The sequence below is a fragment of the Suncus etruscus genome, chromosome 15 (assembly GCF_024139225.1).
Source record: "Suncus etruscus isolate mSunEtr1 chromosome 15, mSunEtr1.pri.cur, whole genome shotgun sequence".
NCBI lineage: Eukaryota > Metazoa > Chordata > Mammalia > Eulipotyphla > Soricidae > Suncus > Suncus etruscus.
The window spans coordinates 60,837,008-60,858,210 of record NC_064862.1 but is presented as its reverse complement, the minus strand read 5'-3'; the positions used below and the strand labels follow the sequence as shown (position 1 = coordinate 60,858,210).

At 48.9% G+C, this 21,203-nt stretch overlaps 1 protein-coding gene across 1 annotated transcript; it reads right to left on the bottom strand.

Annotated features, from left to right (window-relative positions):
* Positions 1–9,327: 9,327 nt before the first annotated feature.
* NFATC2IP (nuclear factor of activated T cells 2 interacting protein) lies at positions 9,328–20,923 on the bottom strand. The gene is given in 9 exon segments (XM_049787838.1): positions 9,328–9,641; positions 12,505–12,614; positions 12,754–12,898; positions 15,131–15,304; positions 15,306–15,318; positions 15,407–15,487; positions 17,886–18,000; positions 20,206–20,293; positions 20,540–20,923. Coding segments are annotated over 9 exon segments (1,251 nt in total). The 5' UTR covers positions 20,906–20,923; the 3' UTR covers positions 9,328–9,482.
* Between the last annotated feature and the right edge of the window lie 280 nt (positions 20,924–21,203).

Sequence of the window (21,203 nt, the reverse complement as noted above, 5' to 3'; positions counted from 1 at the left end):
AATGCTAAGCAGCCCCACCATCACCATCGCTCTGCCCACTCCCTACTGCTGGGGCTCCCCAACTAGCTACCCCGTAACCCTGAGCTTGTAGAGTAGGAAAAAGGCGCCCCCTGAACCCTAACCGAGGATAGGAAGTGGTCATTCCCCCACCTTCCCTGCCAACTCGTACTGCAGCTCTTGTGCCCCCTGACGGCCCATATAATTGGAGGTAGGCAGAGACCAACGCACCAGAGTATGGGCTTTAAGGGGGCCGCTGGGTTTGCACCCCCCAAAAAAACTGCTTTAAGTGATTGGTTAAGGATTCCCCTCACTCCCAAGTTACAGACACTATGTAAAATTAATATCGTTTTAGGAAAGTACAGATTCTAGACCTCTGAAAACTGGACTCAGGACCTCACATGCAAGGAAGATGCTCACCTCTAAGCCATGTGCCTAGACCCCTCTAGAACTTGTAAATTCTACAGGGAGAACATGGGACTCCTAAGATACCTTATAAAACCTATTTAAGGGACTGAAGAGTTAGCACAGCGAGCAGGGCATTTACTTTGCATGTGGCCAACCCAGGTTCGATCCCTGGCACCATTTTTGGTCTCCTGAGCCATCCAGGAGTGATCTTTGACTACAAAGCCAAGAGTACAAAGCCAAGCCCTGAGCACAGCCAGGTGTGATCCCAAAACAAAGTCAACAAAGCTATTGGAATATTGGACACCCCTCAGCAGTTTTGCACCAAGGGACACTTCCTATTGAAGAGCCTAAAACCAGTCTTCCTTGGGAATAAAGAAATGCTGCACTCACTGAATTTCCCCGAGCCATCTCCCAGCTCCTACTTTGGTGTGGTAAAGCTCAGAATATCATAGTTTCTGGTCCTTGTTTGAACAGAGATATTTTTTCAGAGAAATCAATTCTGTAGTTGTTATGCTTTGCCATGTCTGCACAAGGGAATAGTTTTGCCTGAGAAGCAAAGTTTTCTGGTTCATTCCCCATCTAGATTAGTGGTAACTACATTAACTTTGGCTGTTCTGTCTCAGGAAGGTTGAACAGGCACCAGGAAATTTCTGCAGGACTGTCTACTTTTGGAGCTCATCATACTGCTGGAGTCAGCACTGGCAAGAGGGATGCCGGGGGTCCAGATCCATCCTGGATCTGCCACATGCATGGCAAACACACTATAGCTGTGCTATCACTCCAGCCCCAGCTAAGACTTTTTAAGGAGTCTGGATATGTTCTCAGTAGTATGGCTCTCAAATGGCTCAGTAATATGGCTCTCAAGTGGCTCAGTAGGATGGTTCTCACAAGTATGGCTCACAAGATTGAGCCCTGGGTTTGATCCCCAGCACTGCACAGCAAAATTGAAATAAAACTTCAAAGGTAGGCCCGGTGCAATAGCATAGCAGATAGGGTGTTTGCCTTGCACGTGGCCAACCTGGATTCGATCCCCGGCATCACATATGGTCCCCTAAGCCTGCCAAGGGTGGTTTCTGAGCACCACCAGATTGTGGCCCAAAAACCAAAAGAAAAATAAACAAACATAAAACGGGGTCAGAGTAGTGGCACTAGAGGTAAGGCATCTGCTTTGCAAGTGCTAGCCTAGGACAGACGGTGGTTCCATCCCCCGGCATCCCATATGTTTCCCCCAAGCCAGGAGCGATTTCTGAGCACATAGCCAGGAGTAACCCCTGAGCATCAACGGGTATGGCCCAAACAAACAAAAAAAAGTATCAAAGGTGATATAGAGACATGTCTTCATATGTCTAATTAGTTTAAACTGATCTGATCCAATCCAGTCTGGTTTATACTGGACCCTGACTTTTGAACTATTTGCTTTAGAAACTGTAATCCAGGGGCTGGAGAGATAGCATGAAGGTAGGGAATTCCGGCATCCCATATGGTCCCCCAAGCTTGCCAGGAGTGATTTCTGAGCATAGATCCAGGAGTAACCCGAGCGCTGCCTGATGTGACCCACCCCCAAAAAAAACTAGAAACTGTAATTTTGTAATTTTTGAAGGATTGTTCCAAACGGTTTCCCCCTAACACCTGACAGCCCCACAACACCTATAGGTAGCAGGGGTGTTCCTGACCAGGGAATAGTGGTATTCACCTGCAGAGAAAAGGAAGGCCTTGAAAATGCCTCCTTGGCACCTCCAAACTTCATGACTGACTTATGCACCTCTAAGGGTGCAGACATTTCAGCTAAAGGTACAGTGTATTGTGTGTGGGGCCACACAGGAAAGTATCTGCAAAAACAACCAGGGGCTGGAGAGATAGCATAGCTGTAGGGCATTTGCCTTGCACACAGCCTATTCAGGACCAATGATGGTGATGGTTCGAATCCAGGCATCCTATAGCCCCGAGCCATTATGGAGCACTTCTGAGAGCATAGCCAGTAGTAATCCCTGAGCACCTCTGAGTGTTGTGACCCAAAAACAAACAAAAATCAGTTCTGGGGCTGGAGAGATAGCGAGATAAGGTGTTTGCCTTGCATGCAGAAGGATGGTGGTTTGAATCCCGGATTCCCATATGGTCACTTGAACCTGCCAGGAGTGATTTCTTAGCATAGAGCCAGGAGTAACCCCTGAGCACTGCTGGGTATGACCCAAAAACTAAAAAAAAAAAAAATCAGTTCCCATTTCTGCCCGGGTCTATACTCTTTTTTTGTTTGTCTATTTTGGGCCACACCAAGCGGCGCTCGAGTTACTCCTGACTCTGCACTCAGAAATTGCTCCTGGAAGTCTGGGGGACCATATAGGATGCTGGGGATCAAATCCAGATCTGTCCTAGGTTGGCGTGTACAAGGCAAATGCTCTACTGCTGTGCTATCTCTCCAGCCCCAAAACTCATTTTTACATGTGGAAAAGGATTCCTGTGGAAGGGGGACCAAAAAGTACAGAAGGGAGGGTCAAAATTGATAACACAGGGGGTAGGGCGTTTCCCTTGAATGTGGCCAACCTGAGTTCAATCCCCAGCATCTCCGAGAACTGACAGTAGTAATTTCTCAGCACAGAGCCATAGTAACCCGAGCATCGCCAAGTCCCCAAACAAAATGAAACCAAAAAAAGTATAGCAGGTGGGGTGCTCGCCTTGCTTGTCCAATCTGGGTTCAATCCCTGGCGCCTTATATGGTTCCTTTTTTTTTGGCCACACCCAGCAGCACTCAGGTTATTCCTGGCAAGCTCAGGGGACCATATGGGATGCCAGGAATCAAACCCGGGTCTTTCCAGGGTCCACTGGGTACAAGGCAAATGCCCTACCACTATGTTATTGCTCCAGCCCACATATGGTTCCCTGAGCACTGCTAGGAGTGATCCTTGAGTGCAGAGCCAGGGGTAAGCTCTGGACACCACCAGCTATGGTCAAAAACAAAACCAAAAAAAAAAAAGTGCACAGATCACATCAGACCCACACCAACACTCAGAAATCACAACATAGGTAAGAGTGACTGGGCACAGAATCCCAGCTCAGCTGCCTTTTTCATAAAAGGCATGTGTAGGAGGTGGCAACCAGGAAAATTACTGAGATATTTGAAAATGTTGTTGGTTTGGGGGTACACCCAATGGTGCTCAGGGGTTACTCTTGGCTCTGTACTCATTAACCTCTCCTGGTGAGCTTGGAGGATCATATGTAATGCCACGGACCGAACCAGGGTTGGTCATGTGCAAGGCAAATACCCTCCCCACTGTGTTATCAATGGCCCCTTGTTTTGGGTCCATCCAGTCTCCCCTTCGCCTCCCCTCAAAAAAGCATCTGTATCACATAAAAAGGAAATTGTTTTATAGTTCCCCTCCCTAGATTCAATGCTGGGGAAAGAAGCTGACACCATTGCCACTTGCTCCATGGAACACTGTGATTGGCAACCCCTGGTATCTGCAGAGGTATTTGCAGGAGTGCCACAGGAATGCCCAGATCTACAGGCACTCATGTCCCTTGTTAGAACAGAGGCAATGGTTTGCCTATGGTTTACAACATCCTCCCATGTCTGCCATCTAATATATAATACAAGATCTGTGTGAACTCTTTGGAACAATGACTGAAAAATATCTGCCTACAGATGACCATCATTGGCCTAATACTGGGACAAACTCTTCCCCCGTTCCTTTCCCTTTATTGCTCTTGTAATGACCTGGGTCACCTCTATCTAGATGTACTCATGTACATTCTGGCTACAGTGTCCACTGGGGACTGTTCACCTGGGAACTGTCCATCTGGCTGTTTGCCCACCAGGGACTGTCTTCTGGCTGCTGTGTCCATTGGGTGCTGTCTGCTGGGGCTTGTCTCCTGGCTGCTGTGTCCACTGGAGGCTGACCTCATCCACAGTGCCCACACATCTGAATGACTGTGCTTGTGAGGGTAACAAACTGTAGTTGTGTTCACATGTTCCTGACTGGCACTGGAGAATCCAGACAGCGGAAGTGCTTGGGTTATGCTTGGCCATGTGAGAAAGACTTAGAATCTAACTCAGGGCCTCATACTGACAAGGCTGGAGCTTTGAGCTCCCCTCCCTTTTGGGTCTCCAGAGATTCCTAAAATAGGAAGCAGAACCAGTGATGCTCATTGAAACCTTTTCAACGTGAGCCTGACATTTCATTCCATGCCCTGAATCATACTTGGGGTTTGCATCTACCAAGCACATGGCTTCCCACTGAACTTCATCTTTGTGAAACTTCACATGCTTCACCCTAGATCCCCAGCAAGATTTTTGGTTCAGTCTGTTGAATCCACAGGTATGGATCACACAGATATGAAGGACCCTGATAAGAAACAAGGTAGGTGCATATTTATTTAGTGAGCTAGTTCCACTACTGAAACCCGAGACAACCTCACAGAGTGGAAGCAGCACTGGAATAGCACAAACCTGGGACTAAACAGAACGGATCTGCCCCAGGACTGAGGGAGACAAACCCCTCAGAACTGTCCTTCCCAGAAGTTTCCCTCCAGCTTCACTGGGTGCCATAAGACAACCCAACCATGTGTTTAAAGCTTTCACTTCATTTTTTTATTTTTTATTTTTATTTTTATTTATTTATTTATTTTTGGTTTTTTGGGCCACACCCGGCAGTGCTCAGGAGTTACTCCTGGCTGTCTGCTCAGAAATAGCTCCTGGCAGGCACGGGGGACCATATCGGACACCGGGATTCGAACCAACCACCTTTGGTCCTGAATCGGCTGCTTGCAAGGCAAACACTGCTGTGCTATCTCTCCGGGCCCTCACTTCATTTTTTTTAATTTTTATTTATTTAGAGAAAATGCATCACATAGCTGACATAATTGATAAAATACATTTGTTACCAGATAAGTGAAAGCAAAAAAATTTTTTGGAAAAATGGAAAGAAAAAGATAAAATGGAAGATAAAAAGAGAAAAACAAGCAAGCTCATTTGTGAAAATTATTGTATCATCAATGGCAAAAGGTTTAGTAAGCTCTTGTTGTTAAATATCCAGTCTGTTACACTGGAGGTTCCTTTAGGAATGACAGCATCAAACAAATGAAGTTGTTCGGGAATTCAAACTATGATACTAAGAATTTTAGAGGCATATATTCAGCTGCAGGGTCTCCTGGAAGAAGGCCTGAGTTTGTGGACGTGGTTTCAGCTGCCAGGATTTCCCAGAAGTAAGATACAGGGGAGGGTGCCTACACTGGCTTCAAAAAAGTCCTGGTGATGGAGACAGAGAGGTCAGTGGTTCGAATTCTGGCATCCCATATGGTCCCCTGAGTCTGCCAGGAGTGATTTCTGAGCATAGAGCCACAAGTAACCCCTGAGCACTGCTGGATGTGACCCCCCCCAAAAAAAATTTCCTGGTGCTATCACCCCAAAAACTGGAGTACCTGAAGTGTGGTCAGATTGGCATCCTCCAGGGAATAATAGAGGGTCATTTATTAAACAGAGGGGATTTAGATATTCTCCTAATTACAGACTGTTTTTGTTTTAAGATTTGGGGCCACTCAGGTGATGATCTAAGGTTATTCCTGGCTCTGCACTCAGGAATCTCCTCTGGTGGTGCTCAAGGTACCACATGGGATGACCCGGGATCAAAGACAGGTCAGCTGCATGCAAGGCAAGTGCCCTACCCACTGCACTGTCTCTTGCCACCCAAATTAGGTGTTTTTTTGTTTGTTGGTTTGGTTTGGTTTTTCGGGCCACACCCATTTGATGCTCAGGGGTTACTCCTGGCTAAGTGCTCAGAAATTGCCCCTGGCTTGGGGGGACCATATGGGAAGCTGGGAGATTGAACCGCAGTCCTTCCTTGGCTAGCACTTGCAAGGCAGACAGACACCTTACCTCTAGCGCCACCTCGCTGGCCCCCCAAATTAGTTTTAAATATGGGCTATAATACCAATAATTATATCTGAGCTGGAGAGATAGCATGGAGGTAAGGTGTTTGCCTTTCATGCAGAAGGACGGTGGTTTGAATCCCGGCATCCCATATGATCTCCTGTGCCTGCCAGGGGCGATTTCTGAGCCTAGAGCCAGGACCCCTGAGCACTGCCGGGTGTGACCCAAAAACCAATAAATAAATAAATAAATAAATAAATAAATAAATAAATAAATAAATAAATAAATAAAATAATAATACCTGCTTTGATTTTCACACATGGTCAGCTGAGACATGTAAATTTTGGCTTGTCAAATGTTATGCTATGTGAATACTACTTTGTATATTCAAAAAAAATTTTCAAAAAAGGAAAGAAAGAGGGCCCGGAGAGATAGCACAGCGGCGTTTGCCTTGCCAGCAGCCAATCCAGGACCAAAGGTGGTTGGTTCGAATCCCGGTGTCCCATATGGTCCCCCGTGCCTGCCAGGAGCTATTTCTGAGCAGACAGCCAGCGGTAACCCCTGAGCACCTCCGGGTGTGGCCCCAAAACCAAAAAAAAAAAAAAAGGAAAGAAAGAAAAGCTGTGGTTTATACTAGAGGTTCCCCACACCAGAGAAAGGCCCAAAGGCAGACAGGGTCTGGAAAATTGCTGCCTGGAGGCTGGGACTCCTCTTCCTGTTCCTCTAACCTTTCCCCTCACCTCAGTAGGTCTGTTCTATCCACTGTCTGTGGCACAAAAGCCACAGAGAGGCCAGTTTTGGAAGATGCAGCCTCCTCTCATACCACCCCAGAGCCTGAATGGGCATTTGGTTATACCCAGAAGCACTCCAGTCTGTGCTTTGCTAAACATTTGGTGATCCCTCATCCCCTGGAGGAAGAAGAGATGTCAGGCAACAACTATCAAGCATGGATCTATGGTGGGGATCCCATGAGAGACACAAAGACACACATGCTGGCTGTATTCCCATTTATTCTGTGGAGTGATACAAACAGCAAAATATTTGAACATTACTGAGCAAAAAAGATCAGAAAAGAGTTGAAAGTTTTGTGGGTTATTGAAATGTTATAAAGGTTTCTATTTTCTCTGCATTGTAAATTCAAAGGAATTTCACAATTCAATTTAAAGGAATCTCAGAAGCTAACATATTTTCACCAAAATTATACCACATATTGGTGGAAAATTAATGGCTTTATTAGTATAAAGCAATGAGAAAACTGGCATATAATGGTAAATTCTATGTTAGTTATCAAACCTGTATCTCATATAGAAAAGTGAATTTTAAATAGTTAAAAAATTTTTTTCAGAGGCTGGAATAATAGCACAGTGGTAAGCTGTTTGCCTTGCACACAGCCAACACAGGAAGGACCCTGGTTCGAATACTGGCATCTTCTAAGTGCAGAGCCAGCTTGAGCACCGCCAGGTGTGACCCAAAAACCAAAATAATTCTGTATTTAATAGCCAGGAAATCCTGACTTCAAACAGACAACAAACATTAGACAACACAGAACAGAGAGAACAGAGGCCAGTCAAGGCATGCCAGCAGACACTAGTTTGCCTCAATCCTATTTGTGATCTAAACAGGAAAGGGCAAATAAACAGAGGAACTATAAAATAACTTAGTTTAAGATTTAAAAAAAAAATCCAAAATCAACAAGTGACAAAATAGTTCAGACAGCTACATGAAGGATATTAAGATTTTTCTCTTCAGTGAAGGATGCCCCTAGCCACACAGCACAGGTACCATCTGCCCAGAAAATAGAAAAGGACAGGAAGCCCCCAGGAAGAAATAAGCAAAGATGAATGAGCAGAAAGGGAAATCAGGAGGGTTAATGGAGATATAAAGAAATTTCCCCCCAATCACTGGTAATCTGCTAAATGCATAATACAAAGATCTGCTTTACACCCATCAGAGAGGCAGGAAGTAATGGGCAGAGAGGCAGTGATGGAAGGGTAGAAAGAAGCATGTGCTTTGATTTCCAGCACCACATGGCCCTCTGGGTCACCGTATAATTATTCCAGGTCACTGCCAGGCATGTTAAGAAAGAGAATAAACATTGGGCAACAAGGGGTGGTGGGAAGGATGAGGGCAAAGAGTGAGAGGGTCAAAACCCATGCTGGCCTGGGTTCTTCCAACACAGGTTTAGAAGAGGAGAGAGGACAGCATGTCCACAGTGGCCTTTGAGTAGGTGCTTGAGAGCTGGAGGCACCAAGGGGTCCACTGCGGAGCTTCGGGGATGCCCTGTGGAATAAATGTCACAGAGCAGTTGAAGCAGCAAGACAGATGGAAACAAAGCAACACAAACTCCTAGTGAGAGGGAAAAAAAGCCAAATCATCGGCAGAATGGTGCCAAATCCAAGGAAATGCATTCACACACACAAACACACACACACGTATGTGCATGCATGCACACACACACACACATACATCTTACAATTCATGTTCTAGAAAATAAAATCAACACTTTACAGAGCAGACCATGGGAAAGGAGAGTGTGGAGGAGAAACAAGTCATTCAGCCACGAACAATAATTTCGAGATCCAAACCAAGCAGGGTGAATGTGCCCAGAATGTTAGATTGCTGTGAGTGCAGTGGTGGTGGCTACAGAGGGCCCAGTCAAGGAAGACATTCAAAGCTGAGAACCCCCAGTATCGGATCCTTCAAAACACTGCCCAATGTCCACCTGGGCTTCAACTATGGTGCTGAGTCTGGTCGCTCATATTCCTGCAATCTAGGGACCATACAAAAAGATGCTTCAAACAAGTTTTACCGCCCCTCCCTCCAACTCTGCCACTGCTAGTCTCAAGCTTGGGCATAAATCCCCAGCCTAAAACCCCCTAGGCTCCAAACCACTCTAAATCCAAGCAGTTTTATAGAATAGACATCTATACAATGAGATGAAGGGAACAGTGAAGATAAATGGGTAGGAAAGGAAATTTTCTTTGTCCCAGGCAGCTATAGACCCAGTACCCCACAGATGGAGCCACAGTTCACAAATGCTAAGCCATGGGCACAATTAAGCAGCTGGCTTGAAACAAAAGTCAGTAGAAAAGGGGGTCAAAGATTTTGCTTCTATACTTAAAGGTTAGTTCTATATCAGCTCCAATTAGCCCTTTTGGGGTGAGACCAGGGCAACTGTTCTCAAATCCAGGCAAGACTTGCAAACAGGGGTGTTTCAGCCCCAGACCTCAATAAGGTCTCCAGATTCCATGCCCAGATCAGCTGGCAGCTCCTTGCCTGAAAGCTTTGTCCCATCAAAGAAGAAGGAGAGTTTATGGCCCGAGAGGCCCATGGCCTCCTGATAGCGGCACATGAGGGTCTTGAGAGGAGAGTCCTAGATGAAGAGGAAAAAAACAAATGTCAGAATTTGAAAAGAGGCTGAAGAACTTGTAGGGATAAAGGCCTGAGGTTTTTTTTTGTGTGTGTTTTTGTTTGTTTGTTTGTTTTGGGTCACACCCTGCAGCACTCAGGGGTTACTCCTGGCTCTATGCTCAGAAATCGCTCCTGGCAGGCTCAGGGGACCATATGGAATGCTGGGATTCGAACCACCACCCTTCTGCAATCAAGACAAATGCCCTACCTCCATGCTATCTCTCTGTACCCAGGATAAAGGCCTGGGACAGGGAGGACTTAGGGCTGAACCAGTTAAGGCAGAGCCCATGGAGAGGAAGATGAGTGAGCAAAGCAGAAACCAGGGCCAGAGGCCAAAGCTTAGAATGTGAGTGTGGGGTTCACCTGTCCTTAAGGGTCCAGGCTCGGGCCCGGAGAGATAGCACAGCGGTGTTTGCCTTGCAAGCAGCCGATCCAGGACCAAAGGTGGTTGGTTCGAATCCCGGTGTCCCATATGGTCCCCCCATGCCTGCCAGGAGCTGTTTCTGAGCAGACAGCCAGGAGTAACCCCTGAGCACCGCTGGGTGTGACCCAAAAAAACAAAAAAACAAAAAAAAAGAAGGGTCCAGGCTCCTCACCTATCAATGATGGGGCACATGACAATGACATACGAGAGCAGAGGACCCACACTCAAATAAAGGCCAGGCTCTCCTAGGTAACTGTAGGTGAGGGATTGAATTGGTCCCCATGCTGAAGATACTTTGTGGTATCACCCAGGATCTTTGAATGTGTCTGATTTGGAAGAGCCTTGGAGATATGATCACATTACGATGAAATCACAATCCATTGAGGAGGGACCTACAGGGTTTGCATTCTCATGAGAAACAGACACCAGGGCGGCCGCAATCCAATGACAAGAGGCAAAGTTTACGGTGCTGGCAGCAGCAAGCTGAGGATCTCTAGCCACCAGCAGGAGCTAACAAAGAAGGGTTCTGCCCAAGTTTCAGAGTGTGCAGGCTCTACTGACACTTCAGTTTCTTGCTTCTGGCCTCCAAAACTATAAAAGAAATCTGGTTAAAATACCCATTTGTGGATCTGGAGCAATAGCACAGCAGGTAGGGCATTTGCCTTGCATGTGGCTGACCTGGGTTCAATCTCAAATGGTCCCCTGAGGCTGCCAGGAGTAGTTTCTGCATGCAAAGCCAGGAGTAACCTCTGAGCACTGCCAGGTGTGGCCCAAAAACCAAAATTAATTAATAATTAAATTAAATACCCATTTGTGGTGCCAGAGCAATAGTACAGTGAGTAGGGCATTTGCCTTGTATGCAACAAAACTGGGTTCTATGCCAGCATCCCATATAGTCCCCCAAGCACTGCCAGGAGTGATTCTTGAGTGCAGAGCCAGAAGTAATCATTCAGCATTGTTAAATGTGGCTTCCTCCCAAAATAATAATCTTAAAATACCCATCTTTGGACTGAGAAGATAGCTCAATGGCTTCTTGCACATTGACAGGTATAGCACTAGTGGCCCCCAAGGAGGGAAACCCCTAAAAACACACACAACAACAACAACAACAACAACAACAACAACAACAACAACAGAGGGGCTAGAACGGTGGTACAGAGAGGTAAGGCATCTGCCTTGCCGGCGCTAGTCTAGGATGGACCGTGGTTTGATGCCCCTGGCATCCCATATGGTCCCCCAAGCTAGGAGCGATTTCTGAGAGCATAGCCAGAAGTAAGCCCTAAGCAGTGCTGGGTGTGGGAAAAAAAAGGTCTCCTAAGTACTTCCAGGAGTGACTAGAGCACCCAGCAGGGCACAGGCCCCAAGCACTATAAGGTGTTGCTTAAAATACATTTAAAAAAATTAAAATCGGGGCTGGAGAGATAGCATGGAGGTAAGGCATTGTCTTGCATTGGAAGGAGTGACTAGAGCACCCAGCAGGGCACAGGCCCCAAGCACTATAAGGTGTTGCTTAAAATACATTTAAAAAAATTAAAATTGGGGCTGGAGAGATAGCATGGAGGTAAGGCATTATCTTGCATTGGAAGGAGTGACTAGAGCACCCAGCAGGGCACAGGCCCCAAGCACTATAAGGTGTTGCTTAAAATACATTTAAAAAATTAAAATTGGGGCTGGAGAGATAGCATGGAGATAAGGCATTTGTCTTGCATTGGAAGGACAGTAGTTCGAATCCCAGCATCCCATATGGTCCCCGGCCTGCCAGGAGTAACTCCTGAGCACTGCCAGGTGTGACCCAAAAACAAAACAAAAGAAAAACAAAATTAAAATTGGTGGGGGAGTTAAAATTAAAACAAATACATTTGTGGTCATTTGTTACATCAGCCTGGAAAACTTAATACAGCAAGTTACTCCACTCCAAACTCTCTAAACCATGGCTTTATTGTTAAGAGGGTTTAAACAAAGAGCACAGAGCTGGGAGTAGCCCTAAACACTGCTGGATGTGGCCTCAAAACCAAAACAGAAACAATACGTCCTTTCCTAATTGATGATCCGTGGATGGGACTGCCATGTTCAGGAGTTTACGTGTCACTGTGTCGTGTAAGGGGCTTACAGGTCACTTCACTGTGTATAGGGGCTGACAATTAATTGTGCAGTGCCTGGGGCTGACAGGTCACTGTGCTGGGTCCCTTCCAAGTGACCCAGGAGACGGGAGACAGTGAAGACGCACAGACCAGGCAGGGAGGAAAACTGAGTTACAGGCTAGCAGGGACCCAGACTGCGGAGGGCAGTCTTTACCAGGTTAGGATGCATCCTCTATTAAATTAGAAAGGCATCCTCTGTTAAGTGACAAGAAAAGAGCGAGGCCCAGTATGGCATGGGTCAGAACCTTTTTCCCACTCACCGGGGACAGCGAGATTTCCAGCATCTGGTGCTTCTCTTTGCCCTGCACCCGCAACTGCAGTTGTTGGGATGAGTGTGCAGACTCCGGAGAACTTGTTAGCACCACACAGTCTGTGGGAGGCAGCATCAGGAATCTAGTCTCAGTGAGGGGAGCTGGAAGCAGGAGCCCCTTTTGGTCTGCCCCACACAAGTTCTCCCTGCAGAAAAGTCTCCTCAAGGTCCCTGGCCCCTCCTCCCACCTTCTTCTCACCAATGATATCAGCCACTCCAAGTTTTAGGGTCCTGGGGGTAGCTGTAGGGGACAGCTCTGTCTCTCCAAAGAGCAAGAGGATCCTGCTTGGGGACACCCCGAGATGGGTGGCCATGTGGTCCACCACACTCTGTAAGGGCTCCGACTAAGGAGAGGGACAAGAGGGGCTGGAGAGACAGTATAGAGGGTTGGGCACTTGCCTGGCATGCAGCCAACGGAGGTTCAATCCCTGGCATCCCAGATACCCCCTGAAGCCCACCAGGAGTGATTCCTGAACATAGAACCAGGAATAACCCCTGACTCTCCACCAGGGGAGGCCCCAAAGCCAAAAACAAACAAACAAATAAGGAGAGGGATAAGAAACAGGCACCCGCACCCCAACCCACAAAACAGCTCCTGGCTCCTGGCTTCTGGCATCTACTGAGCTCCTCAACTATAAGCTCACATTTACCTGGCAAAGGAGAGAATACAATATGTCAATAGAAGTTCAAACAAGTACTACTCAGAGATGAAGCAATCTTGGGGTAGGGGAGAAGAAGGGAGCAGGGTGTGGCAATCTGGATCACTTGCCCAGCTGGGCAGTCTGATTCACACCTCCAGGGAAGACTATGACTCTCCAAGGAACAGAAGCCAGAAGGCTAAACCTTTGTGTGGAACAGTGCCAGGACTGCCTGTGCTTTAAAAGCACTTTCAGGGGCTTGAACTATATAGTACAGCAGGTAAGGCCTTGCCTTCCACACTGCTGACCCTGGTATCTCCATCAGGAGTGATCCTTGAGTGCTGAGCCAGAAATAAACCCTGAGCTCTGACCCCTGCCAAAACAAACAAAAAGCATTTTCAGGGACTGGAGAAATAATACAGGGGTTGAGGCATCTGCTTGCATACAGCTAACCCACGTTCAATCCTCTGCACTGCATATGGTCCCCTAAGCACTACCAGGAGTGATCCCTGAGCACAAAGCCAAGAGTAAGCCCTGAGCATCACCAGATATGAGCACCCCCCCAAAACAACAACAACAACAACAACAGAAAAGGCATTTTCAGGGCAAAAGCTCTATTGATAAGGCCCATGGTTACTATTTTAAACCTCTGCCTCTAGGGGCCCAGAGAGATAGCACAGCGGTGTTTGCCTTGTAAGCAGCCGATCCAGGACCTAAGGTGGTTGGTTCGAATCCCGGTGTCCCACATGGTCCCCCGTGCCTGCCAGGAGCTATTTCTGAGCAGACAGCCAGGAGTAACCCCTGAGCAATGCCAGGTGTGGCCCAAAAACCAAAAACCAAAAAAAACCTCTGCCTCTAGGGGTGGGTGAAAGATAGGTACAGCAAGTAGGGCACCCAGATAGTATACCTGGGATAATATATCAGGTTTCAATGCCTGGCAACACATATGGTCCCCCAAGCATCACTAGGAGTAATTCCTATGGGCATAGCCATAAGTAACCCCTGTGCATAGCTAGGTGTGACCCAAAAGCAAAAAACAAAACAAAAAAACACCAACCCTCTAGCCTCAGTGCTTGCCCTATACCATTACCAGCTCAATAAATGGCAGTTCTGTAATCATTTTGTTTCAGAATCGAGGTCAACCCAACAAAAAACAGGATAATCTGAGGCAGATAAGAGATAGAAGACCTTGCTCATGGCTGACCTGGGTTTAATCCCTGGTACCTTATGTGATCTCCCAATCCCACAAGGAGAGAGCCCTGAGTGCAGAGCCAGGAGTAAGCCTGAGTCAGAAGCAAGCCCTAATCACAATCAGGTGTGGCCCAAACCAAAACACAAGAGTTGGCCAGGATGCTGGAAGCAGAATGGGCAAGTAACATCTTTTTTTTTTCCCCCTTTTTGTTTTTGGGCCACACTCGCTGGCATTCAAGGGTTACTCCTGGCAGGCTTGGGGAACCAGGAATCAAGCCCAGGTCCCTCCCGCTGTGCTACCTCTCCTGCCCCAGCATCTGTTTCTGATGCAGTCAGAGCAGGCACACAGGAAAGCAAGCACAGGGCCTGAGGGAAGTAAAGAAGGAGATGCAGCCTGGAAGGCCACATACTAAGTTCAGTTGTTTTTTGAGGTTATCTGTGGGTAGGAGTCATACCCAGCAGTGCACAGGAGACTTTCCTGGTGGGGTCTGAGCAACCATGTGGTGCAGGGATCAAACCAGAATCATCAAGGCAAGCCCTTAACCCTGCATTCTGTGTCTTTAGTTAGGATGTCTTCAAGAACTGACAGAAAAGGAGGTGAAAAAGAAGTGATCCAGACCCAGAGCAGGAACAAAGGCAGGAGAAGCGCAGAGGAGAGGCTGCCAAGACCTGGGAGAGCTGAGGAGCACACTTCTATCCTAGGCAGCCCACTGAACTCTCCCTCCCACACGTCCTCCCAGGACTCACCACTCTGACAGGCAACTTTATCAGATCAGCCCGGCAACGGATTTTAAGCGGGAAGAGTCGGGGGCTCTCTGAGGACGTGGGCCCCTCTACTAGGACTACATCATCATCTTGACTCAAGTGGTTCTGGTCCCGGCACTGCTTGGGGCTCAGACAGGAACGGAGGTCCTGGAGGCGGTCTGTTCACCTCCCTGGGGTGCAGAAAGGACTGAGTCAGTGTGAGGTTCAACCCTCCCAACCATTGTGCCCACTCCAAGCCCAACCTCCCTGTCCTATCACCTTAACTTCTGCAGTGCCTGAGTATGTTTTCTGCTTTTGGTCCTCGGCAGAGGCGGAGTCAAAGGAGCAGTGTCAGGAACCCTTGGGAGAGAAGAAAATGTGGAATCGTGGGAGCAGACAGCTTGGCCTTGCAGTGCTTGCCTTGCAGACAGCCAACTGGGGTTCAATCCCTAGTATCCCATATGGTCTTTGAGCCCCACCAGGAGTAATTTTTTTTTCCCCGTTCTGGGGTCACACCCGGCATGCACACTCAGGGGGATTACTCCTGGCTCTGCACTCAGAAAATTGCTCCTGGCAGACCATGGGACCATATGGGATGCCGGATTCAAACCTGGATTGGCTTTGTGCAAGGCAAATGCCCTACCCACTGTGTTATCTTTCCCCACCAGAAGTAATTTCTTTTTTTTTTGTTTTTTGTTTGTTTTTTGGGTTACACCTGCAGCACTCAGGGTTATTCCCTGGCTCTACGCTCAGAGATCGCTCCTGGCAGGCTCTGGGGACCATATGGGATGCCAGGATTCGAACCATAGTTCTTCTGCAATCAAGGCAAATGCCTTACCTCCATGCTATCTCTCCGGCCCCAGGAGTAATTTCTAAGGAGAGACAGGAATAAGCCCTGAAGACCACCAGGTGTGGGTCAAAAAGCAAAGAAAACAGGCGTATGACATGAGGTCCAGGGCTCAGAAGATTAGAGCTCATTCCTTATATGCACACAAACCCAAATCTGATTCTCCCCAAAGCACTGCTATTGCCAATGGCCCCAGCACCACCGGGCCGCACTGCATTGCGATACCAGGCAGACGGGCTGTGTACCTAACACCAGGCCTGACAATGCTGAGCCAAGTCTCTTTCCAGATGCTCTGGCACTACTGAGAAGACACCCCTAAAAAAGGAGCACCTTTAGGTAACACCCATCTATTTTTTTTTTGTCTTGGTTTTTGGGTCATACCTAGCAGCGCTCAGGGGTTACTCCTGGCTCTATGCTCAGAAATCGCTCCTGGCAGGCTCAGGGGACCATAAGGGATGCCGGGATTCGAACCATGGTTCTTCTGCATGCAAGGCAAATACCTTACCTCCATGCTATCTCTCCAGCCCCAGGTAACACCCATCTTATTTATTGAGAAACATGAGGAAGGGCCCGGAGAGATAGCACAGCGGCATTTGCCTTGCAAGCAGCGGATCCAGGACCAAAGGTGGTTGGTTCGAATCCCGGTGTCCCATATGGTCCCCTGTGCCTGCCAGGAGCTATTTCTGAGCAGACCGCCAGGAGTAACCCCTGAGCACCGCCGGGTGTACCCAAAAACTAAAAAAAAAAAAAAAGAGAGAGAGAGAGAGAAACATGAGGAAGACAAGAAACCTGAGTCAACTAATTTTTAGAGGTTTTGTTTGTTTGTTTGTTTTTTGTTTTTTGTTTTTTTTTTTGGTTTTTGGGCCATACCCGGTAACGTTCAGGGGTTACTCCTGGCTATGCACTCAGAAGTTGCTCCTGGCTTGGGGGACCATATGGGACGCCGGGGGATCGAACCTCGGTCCGTCCAAGGCTAGCGCAGGCAAGGCAGGCACCTTACCTCTAGCGCCACCGCCCGGCCCCAGGTTTTGTTTGTTTTTGTCATGGTCCATACCTAGCAGTGCTTAGGGACCATGCAGTGATGAAAATCAAGCCCAGGCCTCTTACATGCAAAGCATGGCCCCTACCCATGAGTCATCTTTTTTTATATTATACAATCCAATAATGGGAGAAAATGCCCTGCTTTGGGGCCAGATGTAGGGCCTTGCACTTAATCAACTGACGTTCAATCCCCAACACCCCCAGATGGTTCCCGTGCCCACCATGAGGTGATCCCTGAGAACAGAGCCAGGAATAAATCCTGAACACAGCCAGTGGGACCCTTAAAAAGAAAATGCCCAGGTTTTATGGTCCATCACTTCCTCTGTAACTGGTAACATCAATAGCATTCAGCAGTTTTTATATCAAGTATGAACTCTTTGTTTTATTTTGTTTTCTGGTTTTTGGGTCACACACAGCAGCGCTCAGGAGTTACTCTTGGCTCTATGCTCAGAAATCCTTCCTGGCAGGCTCGGGGAACCATATGGGATGCTGGGACTCAAACCACTGTCCTTCTGCATGCAAGGCAAACGCACTACCTTCATGATATCTCTCTGGCCCCAAGCATGAACTCTTAAACTACCCCAAAATCCTGACATAGGCCTCCACATCCGTGCTTCACAGAGCAGAGAGAGGAAACACAGAATACATTGAAAGAACCATCAGGGTCAAGAGTAACCCCTATACGACCATCTCTGATGCCAAAGTGACATGCTGAACGCAGCTCTCATTGCAGAGGTAGCCACCTTGTCTTCCAATATTTCTCCTCACCTAAACCTCAGAAGCTCCATCCCTCTGCTTCCCCTCCCAGGACAGCTGCCCACCTCAGACCATCCCTCCAACTCCATAGCACCAGTGCCTGGGCTCACTCACAGTAATATTGCTTCCTCCTTGTCCTTATTCTTCTGCCGCAACTTCTTCTTCCAGGGAGACTCTGGCAATGGGGACTTCTCAGAGTGGAGACTACTAGAATCCACCATTTCTGTGTCTGAGAGCAGAGGAAAGGATCAGCCAAGAGAGAGGATAGTGGGACATCCTGGAGGTGACGGCGGAGCATAGCGCTTCGGACAAGGCCCAGACCCTGAGCACAGTCAGGTATGGCCCAATATTCCACCACCCTCCCCTTCTGCACCACCACCAAAAAAAAAAAAAACAAAAACAAACAGCCAGAAAAGGACTGAAACTGAAAATCCTGTCCTAAGGGACCAAGTAAACAAGTAAGGTATTTATCAGCACTGCCAGCATTGTGCTCTCTGAGCACAATTAGGAGCAAGGTCTGAACACTGTAGGGTATGACCCTAAAAAAACAAAAATGAAATAAAATCAGGTGTTGCCGAAGGCCTGCCGAAAAGTTCCTCAGAGATACTCAATACTACTGCCTAGATCAGGAGTCCGCAACCCGAGAGGCTCTTTAAAGCTTTGAGGGCTCCAACAGCAGGGCCGATAGCAGGGGAGCAGAACCATTTAAATATTTCAATTGGCTATTAATTTGCACAAATATATGTTTTCATTTTTAAGTGAAAAAGTTCCTTTTTTCTTCAGATCGACAGCGAACTGCATGATCCTGTATATAGCATTAAGATAAGAATCAATGTATGCAGTGCTATATTTGTTTTAAATGTCACGATGCTTTTGCGGCTCCCAGTTTTTCCTTCCTTCGGAAATGAGTCAAAGTGGCTCTTTATGTCTTAAAGGTTGCTGATTCCTGGCCTCGATCCACTTTTTGTTTATTTGGGGGCCACACCCAGCTGCGCTTAGAGGGAACCATGGTGCAGGTACTAAACCCACCAGCCAAGCATGCTCTTCGTTCAGCCCTCTTGTACCCTCTCAAGGCCGGTGTCCTCTTTTTTTTTTTGTTTTGTTTTGTTTTGTTTTGTTTTTGGGCCACACCCAGTGGTGCTCAGGGGTTACTCCTGGCTGTCTGCTCAGAAATAGCTCCTGGCAGGCACGGGGGACCATATGGGACACCGGGATTCGAACCAACCACCTTTGGTCCTGGATCGGCTGCTTGCAAGGCAAACACCGCTGTGCTATCTCTCCGGGCCCTGGTGTCCTCGTTGTTTTTTTTTTGTTTTTTTGTTTTGTTTTGTTTTGTTTTTGGTTTTTGGGCCACACCCAGTAACGCTCAGGGGTTACTCCTGGCTATGTGCTCAGAAGTTGCTCCTGGCTTGGGGGACCATATGGGACACCGGGGGATCGAACCGCAGTCCGTCCAAGGCTAGCGCAGGCAAGGCAGGCACCTTACCTTTAGCGCCACCGCCCGGCCCCCTCCTCGTTTTAAGGACAAAGACAGAGGGACACTTTACACAGAATTACCACTTTCGTTTTTTTATTTATTTTTTATTTTTGGACTACACCTGGCAACACTCAAGGGTTACTCTAAACTCTGAGCTCAGAAATCGCTCTTGGCAGTCTCAGGAGACCATATGGGGATGCCAGGGATCGATCCAAGTCGTTCCCAGGTAGGCTGCATGCGAGGCAAATGCCCTACCCTGTGCTATCTCTCTAGCCCCAGCATTTCCACTTTCTGCTTACTATCCTAAACCCGTGTCTGCCCTAGACAGCTCACTACAATCCTCAGACAGGTATCCACTCTTAACCCTCTTTTCCAGAGGTGGAAACAGAAGCATAGAGAGGCACTAACCTATCTACACAACCCCAGAGGGGCAGAGCTTGGGTTGTACGTCCTTGAGTGACTCCTGGCACAGAAATGCCCAAGCTGGGCCCGGAGAGATAGCACACCAGCGTTTGCCTTGCAAGCAGCCGATCCAGAACCAACGGTGGTTGGTTCGAATCCCGGTGTCCCATATGGTCCCCCGTGCCTGCCAGGAGCTATTTCTGAGCAGACAGCCAGGAGTAACCCCTGAGCACCGCCGGGTGTGGCCAAAAAAAAAAAGAAATGCCCAAGCTAAGGTCCTGTATCACACACCTAAAATCCAGCTGAGCCCTACGTCCTGGCCTTGGGAGGTGGGTCAGAGTCACCCCCTGGGGAGGACCAAGGCTAGCAGGACACACCGGCACAGATTCCTGGGCCCCTGCCCAGCTCTGCCCGACCCGTCCTGGACCAAAGAGCCCGTGCCAGCTGTCAGACGTTCAGGGGTCCTGGACATGATCTGTACCTATGCACAGACCAAGAGGGGGATCTTGATGCACAGATCCTATGGGGGAGCAGGAGCACGCCCCAGCCTCTCACCTTCCTCCTCCTCCGCTTCCTCCTCGCTTGGGGGGCACTGTTTCAGGAGGGATAGGTGGTCTGGGAGGAGGCGGAGGCTGCTTTCCACCTGCAAGATAAAGGCGGCTCAGCTGACGACCTAGGACGACGCGGGCTCCAGCCCTCCGGCCCCCCAGGTGACGGCCAGCCGCTCCCCAGGACCCCGATCCCGGGTCCCCTCCGAGGAGCTCCCGAATCCCGAGTGGCACGCCCGCAACGCGGAGTCCCAGATTCCCCGCAAGCCCTGCCCTGCCCCCGGGAGGGAAGGAGGCCTGAGGATGGGACCCGCACCCCGCGCACCCCAGGCCCCGCACACCTTCCCGGAGTACACCGGGACCACCGGGACCTCCCGCGGGTCCAGCCTGCGCCGCCGCCGCCGGACCAGCAGCCTCCGCTCCGCACCGTCGCCGTCGCCGTCGCTGTCGCTGTCGCCGTCGGGCCGGAACACGGCGGGCGCCCGCAGCTCGGGGGTCGGAGCCGGGGTCTCGGTCTCGGCCGCGGCCGCGGCCGCCGTCACCTCCAGCACGTCCTCGTCGCTGTCGCTCACCAAATCCACCAGCACCGAATCCGGGGTGTGCTGGGCGCAAGGACGCCGCCCCCGGCCGCCACGGGACCCCCGAGCGCCGCGCCCCACACTACCGCCCCGGGCACCTCGACCCCGTTTCCTCAGCGGTTCCGCCATGGTCCCCCGCTGCAGCGTCTTCGCAGGCGCCCGCCTCAGCTCTCCTCGCCAGACCCCGCCCCTCGGTGAATACCGCCTTCCCATTGGACGAGCGGGCCGCCATCAGCGTCTGGCCCCGCCTCCGAGGCGTTTTTATTGGTGGCTGTAGCTGTCGATTAAGGAGTCAAAGATTCCGCCCGCAGGCCCCGCCTAGTGAAGAGAACCGTTTTGGGTTGTTTTTTTTTTTTTTTTTTTTTGGTTGGTGGGGAAGCGAGGGATTCTGGGAATTGTAGTCCTCAAAGCTCTTAAGACCACAAAG